This window comes from Pelmatolapia mariae, linkage group LG13, assembly GCF_036321145.2.
Source record: "Pelmatolapia mariae isolate MD_Pm_ZW linkage group LG13, Pm_UMD_F_2, whole genome shotgun sequence".
NCBI lineage: Eukaryota > Metazoa > Chordata > Actinopteri > Cichliformes > Cichlidae > Pelmatolapia > Pelmatolapia mariae.
The window spans coordinates 17046828-17064440 of NC_086238.1; the positions used below are offsets into that span (position 1 = coordinate 17046828).

At 39.3% G+C, this 17613-nt stretch overlaps 1 protein-coding gene across 1 annotated transcript in view; it reads right to left on the reverse strand.

Moving 5' to 3' along the window:
• The window catches only part of lyst (lysosomal trafficking regulator), a 66173-nt gene that overhangs the window by 47092 nt on the left and 1468 nt on the right, over positions 1-17613 (reverse strand). Inside the window, exons 3-4 of the mRNA XM_063492258.1 lie at positions 8979-9070; positions 1802-2000 (exon numbers count right to left, since the gene is read on the reverse strand). Coding sequence (XP_063348328.1) covers positions 1802-2000; positions 8979-9070 — 291 coding nt within the window. The remainder of the gene's footprint in view (positions 1-1801; positions 2001-8978; positions 9071-17613) is intronic.

Consider the following 17613-nt stretch of genomic DNA (forward strand, 5'->3'; position numbering starts at 1 on the left):
GTGTCTCTGAAGGCTTTATTCCACCTGGGACGCTGCTGATGCACACAGATGCACATGAATACTTTACACTGAAGGCTTGGACAAAAAATAGAAAATATACTTTAAATTAGCTAAAAGATATGAATAACATGAGGCAGTGGGGACACTGACAAACAGTTCTTTTTTTTTCAAGAAACTGCTTGATATAGACAGGTCATTTTTCCCGAAATCTTTTTCTCACACAAACTATCAAGGGGAAGCGCTCCAGCAGTCATGTGAAAGCTGCAAAAACCACTGTGGATTACAAATAAATAAACAAATGAAAAATCCCCTAAACTCTTTCTTGACACAAAAAACACTCATAGACCAAATCAATATATAAGAAACACACAGTGCGCTCTAGCGTGAGCTCCAAGGTGAAGTTGAAGACTGGTACACCAGTGTGTAGGCAGAAAAAACACTGCACTCTGTCAGAGCCTGGTGCCAGTTAACAGAGGAAACAAAAACTGTCTAAAAGAGGCACATCCTATTTAACAGGAGCACCACAATAAAGGCCTCAACTTACCCTCATAGACAGTGGGTAGGAAACTTTGGCCTTCATTTATTTCTATGTAATAATATCTTCGGACCACATCACAAAGAATTTTTGAGGAATTGTCTTTTATGATCTATTATAAAAATGCACACACACAGTGTGTGTGTGTGTATTCCTGTCTAGCTATCTTTGTGAGGACCGAAATCTGCGTTCTACTATACTTACCATCACTTGTGAGAACACACAAACCGGTCCTCACAAATTTGATGGTATTTAAAGGCATTTTGAGGCTCAAAATGTGGTTTTAGTGTCAGGGTTACAATTAGGTTATGGTTAGGTTCAGGGTTAGGGTTAGGCATTCATTATTAATGGTTAGGGTAAGTGGCTAGGGAAAGCATTATGTCAAGCAAGGTCCTCACTAAGATAGCTGAACGGGCTTGTGTGTGTGTGTGTGTGTGTGTGCGCGCACGCGCATTTTTAAGTGCAACTCATCTATTCTATAAAGACTATAATAATTTGCATATAGCAGAAGCAGAAAGACCGTCTCTCAGCAATCATTCATGTCATCAACAGCGTGTGGGCATCGCCAGTTTCCTCTTATGATAAAACCGTCTTGTAAGTTGTGCAAACACCAGAAGCAGATGTATTGTAGGAGCCTAAATTGCCTTTGAACAAACAGAAAATACTGGCTCTGTGGTAGTAAAAGAATTGGCTATAATGCCTGGAAGTCCCCTAATGTGAATAAAGGTTCTAGAAGCATAGAAAAGCAGTCAATTCAACCCAACGTTATTTATATATCGCCAAATCACAACAGTAGTCACCTCCAGGCACTTAAAAAAGCATAGAGAAAGTTACTGACAACCATCAAACTCCAGGAAATTTTAAAATATACAGCATGCTCAACTAAATCCCATCTTGTATGTTCTTAAAATGTTATCACGTCTTATCAATGCATAATGGACATTTACCTGAGGGCTTAGTGCACTGCGATCATTAAATATCTCCATTCTTTTGTTTCTGTCATGCGCTTTAACTATATTGCATCTCCCTCATGCAAAGTCTATCTGCAGTTTCCCCTTGATCAAGAGATTAGATGCTGCAAAAGGCGGCAAGTGAAGAGAAATTTGAATCTGATACGCTGGTGTCGGCAAAGCTGCATAAATGATAAATGTTTGTGGGTTCTCTGTAACTACAGCACAGAAAGGTTAACTTTTTGTGGAATTAAATACATAAAGGATTTTTTTTCTATAATCAAAGTCAGGATGGGTGCACTTGACTTCTCCTTACCTGGTCAATGATTGAGTCCAGGGTACTGAGCAGCAGGAAGCCCCGTCCCCTGACCAGGTACTCGCCCAGAGCCACCATGTGACTTTCCTCCTCATCTTCCTCCCGTGCCTCCGATCTCTGGGCTACCGCACTGCAGAGCTGATGCACATCAGTCAAGAACTCCCGTGCCAGTGTGTTACTGGCCCCACTCATGTCTGAGCTACAACAGAAGACAAACACATCAAAACACTCATAAATATTTCGGATTGTAGCATTATGAAACTGAAAAACTCTGGTTTCCTTCTTCACAAGCATTAATGGACAAACAGTAAAAATACACCTTGCTATTAGTGTGTTTGTAACTTAACTCGCTCAGACAAACGATAGTAAATTTCTCTCAAGTAAAAGAAAACACATGTAAATGGAAAACTCTCAACTATGAAAGTAACCTAAAGAAAAACTAATGGGTTAAGAGTTCAGTCCTTAGTATCAAATAAAACAATTACACTGCAATGGCACATGAGGAAGCACGTGAATATCTGATTTTAGCAAATACAGATATACCACAGCACTCACTTACCTCTAAAAAAAGGCAAAAAACATTCCAAAAACAAACAAATAATCCTTTTGCCATAATATGTTGACATGGCTGTGTAGCTTTGTAGTATTAATTATCATTATTGTAAGATCAACTAAAAAGCTTCAGACATGGAGCATGGTTTTTTTCCTGATGAACAAACTCTAACTAATGAGACAAAACAAGGATGTAATCACATTAGTTCAGCCTTTGTTTTGTAAAACTGCATTCCCTTTACAATCCACTGGTGACGTCAGATCTATGACACAAAACCATGCGATGAATGAAAAACCGCCAAACCCAACCCCCCTGAACCAGCTAGACTATACAAGGCATTGTAAAAATGAGCAAAACAAATCAACGCTCCAATTACGCTCATTATGATCAAACATAAAATTGTTGATTCGTACTGATACCAAATCAAACAGGAAACTGCGCTTATTCTACTGAGAAAGCCATTTAGAGCAGCTCCAGGCTTGTATCTGCGTGCCTGCCGCAGCCACGTGCACCATAAGCTGTAAACCACACACCTCCTTCAATCACCGTTTCAGAACAATTCCTGTAACACAGCACAACGTGAATTCAAGACATGGCTTCAGGACTGAGACATGATTAATTCCATCAGACAGATCCAATAACTCAGTGTTCACACTTGGATGTTTACATTTCACCTCTAATCCAAACCTGCTTACAATACAATAATCTACACACAGGAGGGCTTGGTTAATAAAACATGTACATAATTAAAAAAAAAACAAAAAACACCCATTTCTGACACAAACCTTTGCAACACGCACAGTCCTTCTTATCTTACCAAATGTTACTGGGCCAAATAGTTTCCTTCCAGTCATCTTTTGTGTGCTCCAAGCTTGACTGCAGCTCTGCTGGCTGTATCTGCATACCATCTCACATGACTACTGACTGAATTTTCTGTTCTGCAGCACAAATTCCATTAAATTGGAATTTCAAATGGAAGCTTTCCAGATTCGCAGCAGATCAGCGTATCACATGAAAGCATGTGATGTCACATGGCGATGGGAGTGGCCCTCTGAGCGTACTGATCAGCCTCCAGTGCCCCGTACTAGACCTCAACCATCATTCATTGTAACTGCCTTTGTATCCTCCACTACAACAGCTGAGAGGTTTTCTTTAATGCACACAGAGCCCTGCAGAGGATACGCAGAGAAGGTGCCATAAGGGAAACTTTACAAAAAAAAAAAAAAAAATTCTCAAACTTTTTGCTGCTTTCATCTTTACAAATTAACCTTGCATGGTAATGAATTTGAAATGCAAATTTTAATTAAATTTTTCCCCAACTATTTCTAATTATACTTTTCCAATCAGTAAACACCATTTCCGTAAGATATTAAATGTAAAAAACATGTTTATTTTTTAATTTATTGCAGTTCCAATATTGGCTCTAATTAAGGCCATGAGGTTTACACAATAAATAAATATTAAAAAACAAAAAAAACCCAGCACTGTCGGAAAGAGGAATGGGCTGCAGATATTCACTGCCGGCTAGACTCAGAAAAAGATATGGTCACAAGAAGAAAGTAGATGAAGTGAACTGGCTAAAGAAAAGAGAAAAGAGGGCGGCAGATTTTAGAAAACCCAGCTGCAACACCTGGTTTTGTGAGCCAGGTCTAAAATTGCGCCTTTGTATAGATCTGCCTCTGCTTACAGAAGCTTTCTAACTGTCTCTGAGGATGGTTAACCTTTCCCAAGAAGCCTTCGCTACCATTTTGACTCTGAACATTTGAGGTTTCCCACATTGAGCTGCTTTTATTTTCCCTTCATTTCCTTTATATTTCAAACGCTTTCAATAACTTGTAAACACGTTGGGATTTCAACCTGAAATTCTAGAGATGTTCAGGACTTCCAGTAGTCTGATGTAATAAAGGGAATTGTGCTTCACTAATAGGTGGCACCACAACCTGGAAGCATTTATATCTTATAACTGGCTGCATGAATTTGCATGTAATTTGGCTTCAAATGATGCAGTTGCAACAAATCTAAATTTTTATAAATCTCAAATTGAACCTTCGGTACATGAGTAAATATATCAGCTCATTGACTAAATTTGCTGAATTTGCCAAAAATTGCTTAACAGTTACCTAATTCAAGCCACTCAACTTGACAAACAACCTTTGGATCTCACATTTTTCAAACACGTCTTACTGTAATTAGTAGTGTGTGCACAGCATTTTTCATTTCCCTGAATATTTGATCAAAGTTCAAAGCACTGAATAATTTTTAAAAGAAGCAGATAAATTCGTGTACAGTGTTTCAGAAAAATACTAAACCACCACCCAGTGTAAGGTTTACGCCACAGTTCCCCTAAATTAACAGTACAGTACTGGTAAAACAGTACTGACAATATAATTTTGTTATGTTTCTGGTGTTGGTGACTTCACCAGTATGCCCAAGCTCTTGATTCAAAATGACATTTGTAATGCTAAAATATTACTATTAATTACTGTTTTTAATCCTTGAATTTTTTAAATTGACCGTTTAAAAAAAACTAATTCGGGATGTTTGATTAAGACACCAAATTACATCTCTGAACAGAAAATTTTCTTTTAGTGGCTGAATTTTATGCTTGATTAATTTCTGAGAAATCCAGTGTGCCGATTCAAATTTGGGTATAAAAATGTAAATTTGCTTTATTATTTGCCTAATAAACAATGTAAATTTGAAGCTTTAAACAAGTGTTTGGCAGGTTGCTAAAATATTTGTCTTTTTTATGACAGTTGGTCTAACAAATTCTTGAAAAAACTGCATGCACAATTTTCTTCCACTGTTATTAGAGATCAAGAAATGCTAATAGCTCAAAATCATCACCATGATCAATATGACAGCTCTGCAAATACACCATCAGTTTACAGCCCCCGTGTTTAAGAGAGTTTAATGACAGTTCAGCCTGTGTTTTTGTGAAATGTAGAAAACTTTAATACAGTTTTGTAAATTAATAGAAAGTGCCCTACAGTTTTGGTTTTGGTTTTTCAAAGTTCTTTGTCGTCAATATCTGATCTAATTCACCTGCTTTGTCCTGCTACCACAAGACCTTAATTAGAAATTCAGTGCTTCGAAACAATTTCCATGAAAGCTTCCCACTGCAGATGTCAAATTTTGGGTTTACCCCCAGGCCAAAAACTGTGACGTTCTTCACTCAAACCCGGTTATCGTTACAGTGGATGCTTTGTTCAGCTTTGTCATTTAAGTCATGCATTGGATAATATTCAAATACAGCTCCCCTCATCTATGAAAAAAAAACCCCAGTGTCATTGAAAGGATTCCTGTGTGGCACGCACTGTTAACAGACTGTCAGCACTGTTTATCTCCTGCATCTGTAGTTCTGGTTCTACTACAAACAATATGAGATTAGATAATTATTGCAAATTTAATGTAAAAAAAATGTGTAATGAATTTAAATCTGTCAATTAAGACTTAAGTGAGTTTTCATGGCTGCTTGTAAACAACAACAATCGGGACAGTGAACTCCAGGCTTATATGTTTGACACAGATTTACACAGAAAACAACAGAAGTCAGTACATCCAGAGTCGATTTCTAAACATATGTACCGCTATCTTTACGGGACTGTTTTTTTTGTGAGGGTTGTTTTGCGCCATCGTTCTCGTTTGTATTCTCCATAGGCATTCTACTGGATCAGGTAAGATAGTAAGGTCTTCCATTTTTATCTTGTTTAGAAACTCTGTGATTTTATCATTGTTATCATTGTGTTCCCTTCTCAGAAGACTAGGAGTCACCTTGTCATCCAGCACCACAGGCATTCATGGTGCCGTCTCAACAGCACTTAGTGATGCGGCTGCAGTCCCACCTGTGTGCTTCACTAACAGGAGTATACTAGCCTGTCTAAAACATGCTGGACTCCTTCTGACTGAACGAATAATTTTTGGTAATAGTACTGAAGCGCTTCCTGAAATTCAACCTGATTCAGTTTAATGTGGACAAAAAAAAAAAGAGCAGCACATTTTAATCAGAGTACAGCATGAAGTCAATTAATCTTCTGGGATATTGATGTGGCCAGTTCCGTAGTAGACAAGGTTGTTAATCAGTTTCTTCTTTGGTGTTAATCAAATTAAAAACAGGTGCACTAGAGGGGCAACAGTGAGACAAGCCCCAAAACAGGAATAGTTTTACATGTGGAGGACACTGACATTTTTCACTGTTTTTTCACTAGGTTTGCATTTGGCTAGGGTCAGAGTCACTACTGGTAGCATGAGGGGATACATGGACCCTACAGAGTTGCACAGGTAGTTCAACTCCTCCAGGATGGCGGGGACATGCGCCATTGCTAGGAGGTTTCCTGTCTCTCCCAGCACAGTCTCAAGAGTATGGAGGAGATTCCAGGAAACAGACAGTCAAGGAGAGCCTTAACCAATTAGCAGGACCGATATCTGCTCCTTTGTTCAAAGAAGAACAAGATGAGCACTGCCAGAGCTACAAATGACTCACTGAGGGTGGGCTGAGGGCCTGACGTCCTCTAGAGGGCCCTCTGCTCACTGCCTGTCATCGTGGAGCAGATTAGCATTTGCTGTAGAAAACCAGAATTGGCAGGTCCACCACTGGAGCCCTGTGCTTTTCACAGATGAGAACAGGTTCACCCTTAGCACATGTGACAAATGTGAAAGGGTCTGGAGAAGCCATGGAGAACATTATGCTGCCTGTAACATTAATCTGCACGACCAGTTTGGTGGTTACCCAGTCCATATCAATATAGATATGCAGCATGATTTCTTTTTGAGATCTGATGTGTTTTCAAAGAGCTCCTTTAATTTTTTTGAGCAGGGTATACCCATAGAGATCAGGGAACTCCAATGCACTCTCGTTTAGTAAATTAGTTTTAATAGAAGTTGAAATGCTTTTATTGAGCTAAAGGAGCACCTATATATATATCTTAGGTTAACCATGCAGCTAGAATACATTTTTAATCTTTTATTATAACAGATTGCCTAAGAGCTCTTTAATTTTTAATCAAATTTTTAATCTTGGTCTACAGCTTCTTCTATTTTATTTAGTACAATTTGCAATGATGTGCCAAAGAGAAAATAAGGATTTCTTTTTTTTTTCATTTCTTGGCCATTATCAATACAGACTGACACTGTAATCTTAGCACTGTCTAAGTCACTGAAATCCAGACCATCACCGATACTCCCGTGACATCTCTTTTTCATATTTAGACCGTGAACATTGTCACTGTGATTGGAGGATTAGCGGTACTACGGTCACTAATCTTCCTGTATCATTTCAGAACTTTGTAAAGGCTTACAGTCAAATTTTTCAATTCCTCTCTCAGTTCTAGTTTTGCAACAAAAAAAAAGAAACAACACTTCTACTCACGTTTGCTCAAACACTTTCAAGTAAAAGGAGTTTATTTCAAAATGCAGTCCAAGTGTTTTCCTTGAAAAACATTTTTTAACTATATGTATACTGGATGTTGCCTCTTCAAATAATCCCCACAAACATGCTTTTTTTTAAAGGTTTGGCACAACTCTTTGTTCACATGTGAGCATGTAGGCAGTATAGGTATTACTTTAATCTGTGATCATGTTCCTCTAACAATATTACTTATAAAAGTGTAAGCATCTGACGGTTTAAAACAAACCACAGTAACATCACACAATTGCAAATCTACAACCTAGTCCAATGTAAGAAGCAGTACAGCATGAGGTCTTGTTTCTACAACATCTGTTAGCCAACTGCTTCATTTTCACATAAAAAAAGCTCTGTTAATTAAGCAAATTAGTGTTCAGTAATTGATCTCACAGAGCAAAACATCAAAACGCCTCAAGCTCGTCTTTACACAAGGACATTATTTTAGGTATTTTAACAATGATTTTTCAGCTGAAGGAACATGTGGATTGCAAATGCTAATGCATCCACTTAATTCTAGGCAGACTGCGTGTGTGTGTGTGTGTGTGTGTGTGTGTGTGTGTGTGTGTGTGTGTGTGTGTGTGTGTGTGTGAGAGAGAGATCGACTTACTCACACTCAACAGAATACAAACAAGAGGTACTCGAGGTTCCTAAAGTCCCACAATTTTCCTCATCAGTATGTAAATCTATGCAGTAAGGTACTCCAAACGCTAATGCACCATGATTACATAATTCCTCAAACCTCTACTATAGAGGCAGGACATAAAAGGATATAAACAAATGTGTCATTTCTGCTGTTCTTTTGCCAAAACAGAGAAAAAGAGGACTAAAATTACTGCAGTTCCTGCATGTTTGCAGGCACTGCATCCAATCTATGACACACTGGTTCCATTGTATTATTGTAGGGCCTTTACGTTAAAATATAAAGCGCCTTGTGGTGACCGCTGTTGTGATTGGGCGCTATATTAGTAAAACTGAACTGAATTGAATATATACATTAAGTTGCATGTGGCCTTGTTTATTCTCTTAAACTTGATTGTTTGATTTTGACAACATAGTTTGAGACACAACTATAGTGATTGTGTTATTAGCCTACAATAATGCTAAAAAAAATATGTCTTTATGATTCCACTGTTGCACCAGATTTTCGAAAGCTCATTTCATGCATAGGTTTTATCCCGGCAATGAGGTGTTAAGACACTGACAGAGTGATGAGACCTTACCAGAATTTCAGTGCATCTTTGCTGCTGTGCTTGCAGTGGTGCTGCACGTAGTGGAAGAGACAAAGGAAATTCTCCAGACTCTGAAGGCTGACCTGATAACACACAGAGACACACAAATGAGACACAAGAGTAGCAACATAAATCAAACCCAGGTTATTATGTACATGTGCTAAAACAAAGAGGACCTGAAAGCATTTTCTTTTAAAGTGACAGCTACTGTAACATTTTTAGGTTTTACAATCATTCGAAATGGTAGCAGAGTCCATTCAATAGTGATGTAAAAGCCTCTAAAGTCATTATGTGAGCGTATTGCTCCAATATAGATTTTTCAGGTCAGATAAAGTGCTGGGAGCCAGTATATTTTCTCTCTCCTCTCTAACCTCCTACTATAAAAGCACTGGAATGAAAAAGCACCGATTTAAAACACATTCAAAGAGAAAAATAAGTTACCAAAATTACAAGTCCTGTAGTTATATTTCTGATGCCATGTTGATGAAAATAACCACATTTTCTTTTTAGCATCTTTCTAATATTCTAATATAATCTTTGCCCCAACTCCATAAACTTATTAGCAAAGTGAAGAATTAACACTTTGAACAAAAAGCCTGCCCTACTGGAGAGCACTATGAAAGTTCACGATTAACAATATTAGCAATAAAAGTAGTAACCTTAATAGTACTGAGGCATCTATCAGTGTGGGGAAACAAAGACCATATAATGATGAAATCTGTTTTGTCACAGTGCAGCGGTCAGAGCTTGACCGCCAAGCACAAATCTGTCATTAGAGCTGGAAGGCAACAGGAACTTTCTTACCAGTAAGACATGCCATCTGACCACTTTTAACTGCATTACTTTTCTAGGGTAGTGTGTTAATACCTTGCCAACAGATGGGTGAGCCACTAAGCCAGCATACTGCTGTCTCCTATGCTACACAGGAGCTAGCTTTACGCCTCCGCTAATCTGATACCGCTGACTGGATTCGTTCGGGCAACACTGATCCCTGACTGATGCGACTGCCCCGAGTGTCTGGGTCACAAAGCCAAAGAACAGACACCACATATTACATTACACAACAAGACCTACAAGCTCAGGGTGATCCCTACACTGCTTTTTGGAAGGCATGCTTATTAAATGACAATCCACACAACTGGTCCGTTAAAAATAATATAAAGCCGCATTTAAATCCTTTAAATAAAGATAATTCAGATGCATGGAATATACTGATTCAAGTAAATTTTTTAAAGTACATGTTAATATACCATGTGGAGGTTTGGACCACAACTCCTGCAGCAGCAATGTTTTCAAAAGTGGGTCCATATTTGTTTGTATGATGCATGCACATGGCACAAGCATGAAAGTAAACATTACTGGCAAAAGCTTCTTGTTATTTCATTGAAACACTGAAGAAACTGTTGGCAGGAAAACAAGGGTGTGATAAACACAGGAGTTTAAATTTTAAGATTTTATGTGGAAGGAAACAGAATCAACATAGACCTGAAGGAAAAACAGCAAATTTTGGAAAGAAAAAGCAGAAAATAAGCACACTTGTTTTTGATTTGTCTTCATTTTTGTCATTTTAGCATTTTAGCCCTTGAATCCCCCAACCCCATCAAAACAACGATAGTTTGAAAAGATCTTTATCTTCAGATAAAAGATTATGTCAAGCACCTCAAACAGATTCATTGCAAAACGGTCTTTTATCATTACACAACTTACAGTACGACATGACAAAACAATAAAGCCAAGTGACGTAAAGCTTCACTTTAACAAGTAAACTTGGCAACAGTTAGAGTGGAAGTGTGATTTTCTCACACGCTGTGATAGAAACACAACGGGGGAAAAGTTTCACATCGGTTATTCAGGTGCCTGAAGTTTTGTTACACCTCAGCTTTTGACGCCAAGCATCACGTTTAGCACAAGGACTGAGGCTATTTTCTGGCATCACTGCTCTGCCACCCTACATTTAGGCGAGAAGTCAACTTCCTTCCTGTGTCATAACTGTCAAAAGGAGGTTATTTACTTTGTTAGCTTATGTATGGTATGAAACAGATTTTACATGTGTGTCATATGGTCAAAAGGATGTAGACATTTAAGGCAGGTGTCTTACACTGTGAGGTACCAGATGATGAAGGTGCAAAGTTGACCACACTCACCAGGGTCAGAGAGGGGCAGGGAGGGTGACACTTCAACAGCTGAGGCAACAACCCACCTAAGCACTGATGTGATGGGTGGATGGGGGAGGGGTCACTGCACATCAGGGGGCTGGACAACATCATACAGAGCAGAGGGGAAAGGGAAGAAAAAGAAATGCATGGATCACGAGAGAGACAGGAAAGGACAAGGGGGGGAAAAACATGAGAGTGGACAAGAGCGTAAAGGTGAAAGAAATAAATGCAGCAACAGATGAGAGCAAAGATAAACAGAGGGGGTGACTGGCAGGAGATCAAAGCTTCAAGCTCGCCAAAACTGTTATTAGTTTGATAAATAAGCCCTGAAGCAATGCTGGCGCTGTGCACGCCGTCTATTAAATTAATCTTCCAAAATGAGGATCTGAAATGACTGTGTTTGTCCTCGTGTTATCTTGTGTACCTGTGTTCTGGTTGTATTCCTCATATGGGAAAGGGAAACTGAATGGTTCGAGATAACATGCAATTTCCCAGCAAAGGTTTGTTTTTTCCTCCGAGGCTCTAATCCAATATTAGAATGCACTCAGCACCAAGCAGCCAGCGTGATTTGATAATGGAGAGACTGCCAATAGCGATTAATGCAGCTTAGAAGGGAAATCAGCAGTTCACAAAGCTCACTGAACACATCTCTGTAAACAAAAGGAAAGTTCTGACCTTTCCTCTGCACCGACTTCTTTATTCGCTCATTTGTCATGTAGACGTGGGCAGGCTATCTGGGTCGGTTGACACTTGCCTCTACAGATTTCCATTACTATCGCTTATTTAAGGTGTTACTTTCTGTTTTATAGCTTGCGACAGTAGAATACATTAAAATAATTTAACCACAGGTAACTTTGGTTATGTCAACCTTTCCTTTCAACTTCTCTCGTGGACTGCCACTACACACGTTTAAGATTAATTTGCTTAAAGTAACACACATTTAAGTAAAAATAACAGATTCAAATCAGACTTCCCTTCTCTACATTACATGGGAGGTATGCATGATTCCAGCTGAGACTCTGACTTTCCATAATTGCTTTGATACAGTTGCTGTGACTTGTGTCTTTATCCAATTGGTGATCATGGGAGACCTAGTCATGGGAGTGTGATGGGTGAGTCACCCATGCTCGTACAGACTTTTCCTCTCAAGCTCTCCTTGGATAATTGGGCAGTCTACAACTTGGCAGAGGCGCTGAAAGCGATGTGATCCTGTCCTCATGAGAGAGGACGTGTAGCGTTAGTTATGCAATCTTGGTTTTTTTTAGTTTTTTAGTTTGAGATCCCAGCTGATTTAATTTGACATTTGGGTGATGAGCATCATGAGAAGCCCCTAACGTTTCAGATTTCCGCTATGAGTCAGAGAGCAGAATCCTTTCACACAAGATCATAAATAACATAATAAAATGCTCCCCCCCCCCCCCGGTCCAATGAGACACAGGCAAAATATCAGGAAGCCACAATTTAAAAAAAAAAAAAAAAAAAAAAAAGTAGCATGTTGGTGTTTTTGCTACTCTCAGATCTTCGCTGTCACAAACACTGACCTTTGTTTGAGCATAGCCACTGTGCAGGAAATGAAAATGTGTTACCGTCTGCTTCATTGTTTTCATTACAGGGAGATAGCACGCAAGCTGGTGTTAAGTCAAAATTACAAACCAAGCAACCTGCTCTGGCCTTTCTCTTCCCCTGTGGCCTGAGAGACTGTGTTTTTTGAGGAGGAATCTGACTTAATAACAAGCCACCGGGTGGAAAAAGCTGAGGCATAGCAATGGCTGGGATCTGACTCAACCCCAAACCAGAGAGATGAATAATTCATCCATTCAGCCAGTGGTTTGGAACAGCCCCGGAGACCAGAGCGAGTAGGAGTTAGGCTGAAGCTAAAGGGCAGAACAATGAAAGCAGATGTGAAACAAGTGTATGGTCAGTCAGCAAGCCTAACAAAGCAACTTCACTAAAATTGCGATGATAAACAATGCCAACAGCAGCCTGTCAAAGTGTGATGATCACAAGACAGCATGATCAGATCCGGCATGATCTGTAGCACTTGAATTAAAATTCAGTGGTGAATCACTTAACAGTGAAGTATCAGCAAATCACTGAGGATCAAATGATTTATCTACTGTGTTGACAGATGTTAGAAATGAGTAATCCTAAAACTTCTATTGTTTATTCAGCACTGAAGGACAGAAATGGTGCACTGGAAAAAGTATTTTGTTAGATTAACTTGTTCAGCTGCTCATTAAAGTAAATCCTCCAATCACGTCATCAGCTCAGTGAATTCAGGCATGCAGACGTGGTGAAGATGAGCTGCTGGAGATTAAACTGGGCATCAGAATGGGGAAGAAAGGAGATTTCAGTTACTTTGATCATGACATGGGTGTCTGTGCTAGACATGCCCATTTAAGTATTTCAGAAACTGCTGAGCTACCGAGATTTTACCACACAACCACAAAAAACAGAAAATATCCAGTGAGCAGCAATTCTCTTTGCAAAAAATGCCTCGTTGATTCCCGAAGTCAGAGGAAAACTCCCAGACTGCTTTGAGCTGACAGAAAGGCAACAGCAGCTCAAATAACCATTCCTTACAACTGAAGTATGCAGAAGAGCATCTCTTAATGCACAGCACATCAAATCTAGCTGCAGACGGGCTAAAACAGCAGAAGACCACACTGCCATTCCTGTCAGCTAAGAATGGGAAACTGAGGTTATAAAATCCCACAGGCTCATCAAAATTTGAAAAACAGTGTCCCAGCTGATGAGTGTCGATTTCTGCTTTTGCATGGTAGTGTTAAAATTTGGCATAAACATCAGAGCACAAATCCATCCAGTCTTGTATCGACAGCTGCATGTGGTCAGTCCATCAGTGCCAACTAGCCATCTTTTAAACACCGCAGTGTTGCTGCTGATCTTTTTCACCACAGTCTACCCATGTTCTGATGGCTGTTTCCAGTAAGATAACATGCCATGTCACAAAGCTCAAATCACCTCAAACTGGTTTCTTCACAATAGGATCTCTGAAGTCAAATGGCCTCCATAGTGGAATGGGAGATTTGCATCATGCATGTGCAAACCTACAGCAGCTATGTGATGACACCACATTGATATGGACTTAAATCTCAGCAAGTTACACGAAAAATAAAGGTAGTTCTGAAGGTAAAAAGCCGTCCAATTCAGTATTAACAAGGCATAACAAATAAAGGGCCTATGAAAAAGTAAAATCAAGTTTTTAGGCGTTTCTCTAAATGTAATATTACTGTTACCAGTCTGTTTTTGATGAGCTTGCAAAAAAGCTCTGGAGTGTCCTACTTCCATCAGTGACGCTGAAGATGCGTCTACATCTTGACTGAAGTCCACCTCTGCCTAATAAATTAATTCATTGGACCTCAGTGATGTGATTTATTTGTGGGATAAGTCTAAAACAGGAAGAAAAAAGAAGAGATCTTGAAGTGGTCTCTAAATGCATTACATCTTATTGGTCCACGTGATTCTGACACATTAGGTATGAAAGAACAACCTCCGAGAAGCTCCCCCACCACCTGGGGTTAGGAATTACTAACACTGAAAGCATAAAGATCAAGAACTCTCCAGCATAAACTTAGTGGTTGTCATTTTTCAATTACTCACATGAATTTCAAAATCACTAATCTAAATTATGGTAAGAAAGAACTGAACATTCATTTCTGACTACTATGAAGACGAATGAGATACACCAATAAGAACTTACATTGCACAAATAGATACACACAGTTCAAAAATTACAAACAAATATTCTTTAGTGAATAACCTAGGGTTAAACTAAATATAGCATTGCAGATATATGCCTTTTAATAAGTTATGGCCTAGTTAAATGGCCTAGTATAGACCATTTAGTGTACTTCACCCTAAAATGAAAAGAAAATACTACAATTAATTATTTTTCCATTTTTACTGCTACAATTACATTTCCTGCACTGTACTGCTATGAGTTCAATCGTTTGCAAGACAAACAGCACAGCATAAGGTCTCAGTTAATACAATCACAGAAATAACATTGACAGCACAGCCTTTAACCAAAATATTCTAAAAATACGAGGATGGCACAGTTTTTTCCCCTCACTGTTCAGTCCTGACAAGCCAAATAATAAACACTGGGGATGAAAGTGAAGCAGCACTGCCATCTTTACTCTCCTTTTAGTATTCACCACATTTTTGCCTCATGCTTTGCTCGACAAGTTTAATCTTCTTTAGACAAGGATTCAGTGCTTTACCACAGCATGAATGAGACGCACAGAAAAGAACTCGGAGAGGTAATAACAAGTGATGTGGGTGGAATGTGTGGCTGTCCTAATTTAAAAAAACAAATTAATAAAAACAATTAAAACAAAACAAACATACCATTTTATCAGCTTTAAACAAAAGTATCTGCTGTCACATATTAATTGACATTGCACAGACAGTGTAATTAACATTACAGCCCATAATTTGTAAACTACCAAAACCATAACTCACAAGATGTGTCCATCCACCGTGCAGGAAAAGACTGGTTATCCACATTTATGCAAAAAAGCTAAAGCCAAGCGGACTTAACACGAATTCAAGACCAACTGGTTCAGTTAATGGAATTTTAAGTAGATCAGGAGTCATACAGAGCAAGCAAAGAGATCACTTAGCTGAACCCCCTTTGTGCCAAAAAGCAAGAAAAAGAGAAGTGCTACAAACACCTCACTTTGGTGTTTTGAAACATCCTGTTAGCTCATAATGAAACTTAACTATCAACAAGCAACCTGGTTTCTTGCCTGGCTCCTCGCCAGGCAGCCATTCTGCTAAATGGACTCTGCTCATCAAGATTCAGAGAGACTGGACTGAATGAAAAGCATCCTCTCGGATCCTTCAAAATATCCTCTTTGTAGCAGATCACACTAATTCAGTAGCTTTGGGTCCATAAGAATGAATGCACATAAAGGCTTAATCTCAGTAATCCTGTTATACTGAAGCTATGATACATGTGCACACCCTAGGTAAATACCACCAATTCAGCACAAGAAGAGGCTGTGGTTATGCCATATTGCTGTCATCTAAAGGGTAATATAATGTGCAAACTAGGAGAAACTACGTGGCAAGGGGCAAAAAGAGGCAGCAATATCAATCCAAACATTTTACTCTAACCAGTTTTGATTTGTTTAGACTGCCTATCTCAGCTGTCATAGGGTTTGAGATGGGGTACACCCTGGACAGGTCACAGTCCCATTATGAGGCTAACCCCCCCCCGAAACCTCCAAAAGAGAACACATGACTACTCAACAACAGCAAAGATTGCTTCAACTAAAGATGAGAGTGAAATAATTCCCTCTGGCTACAAAGAAGCAAGACATTTGTTGAGAGCATAACTCTGAGACACTAAAAACTAACACCCACGTTAAGAACGCTCAAGTTACCCGTGATGAGCATGCAAATTTCAGTGGCCACATCTAAGGTCTGACAAAGTCGTCCTTGTGGCATTTAAAATAAATAAATAAATATAAATCACAGAGAAATTGTATGTCTTTTGTCTTTGCAGCAAAAAAATCTGTGATTACGTGGAGCATAAACAAACTCGCACTGTCTGCTTTCTCAGAAGAGAGTGACGATCGAGCCACAAGAGGAAACAGAAAGAGGAACATATCGGTCAGGGTTAGCCCACCCAGCACTTATGTTAATGACCACTGTGATTGGGCTGTGAACAAATGATGGAAATACAGGGTGTGAAATTAGTCCTGAAACACCTTAGAAGAAAAGCAGAGAGGCATGAATAAAAGATGATAAAAGTAAGGAGCTGCTGCAACACCGGTATATTTCACACCTTTTTTTGTGCTCTCTTATTGATTGCAGCAGGAGAAGCTGTGTTTGCCCTCCCCGCTTCTCTAGAAGGTGTGATCACAGAAATGGATGCAGAGCAGCACGACAGAGCCTTGCTTCTGTCAACGGTTGGACATTTCCCATGATCGCTTTGTTGTGTTTACCTGTAGACTGACTGCCATGAACAGAAGATGTCACTTTGGGTGAAAAGGATGGAAAGTAGATGCTCTTGCACTGACGGGGTTGGCGGAATGAGCTGCATCTGTGTGCTGCAAGCTCGATCAGGAGGGCAAGCTACAGGATCATAACACAGGAGAGGACAGCTGTGCTCACCTAACCATCTCTCTACACACAGATTTGCATGGCACTTTGATCACTTGGAAACTGACAGGTGGAGGAGCGCACACAGTTGTCCCATGAGATTCATCAAAAGTGACAAAAGTTACCAATAATAGAAAGGCTGAGCCTGCCTGGCACACTCCAAGTGTTGCAACAACTGAGAAAAAGCCAGCACCATTCCTCCTGCTGATATCATAATGCAGACCAATGTGATTAACAAAGCAATGAAGCATTCTACACCAGCAAAGACATGATGACTATGGAGGAAGGAAGTCATTATTTCCAAGAGAGAACAAACCCTCAAGGCTTTCTCAACACTA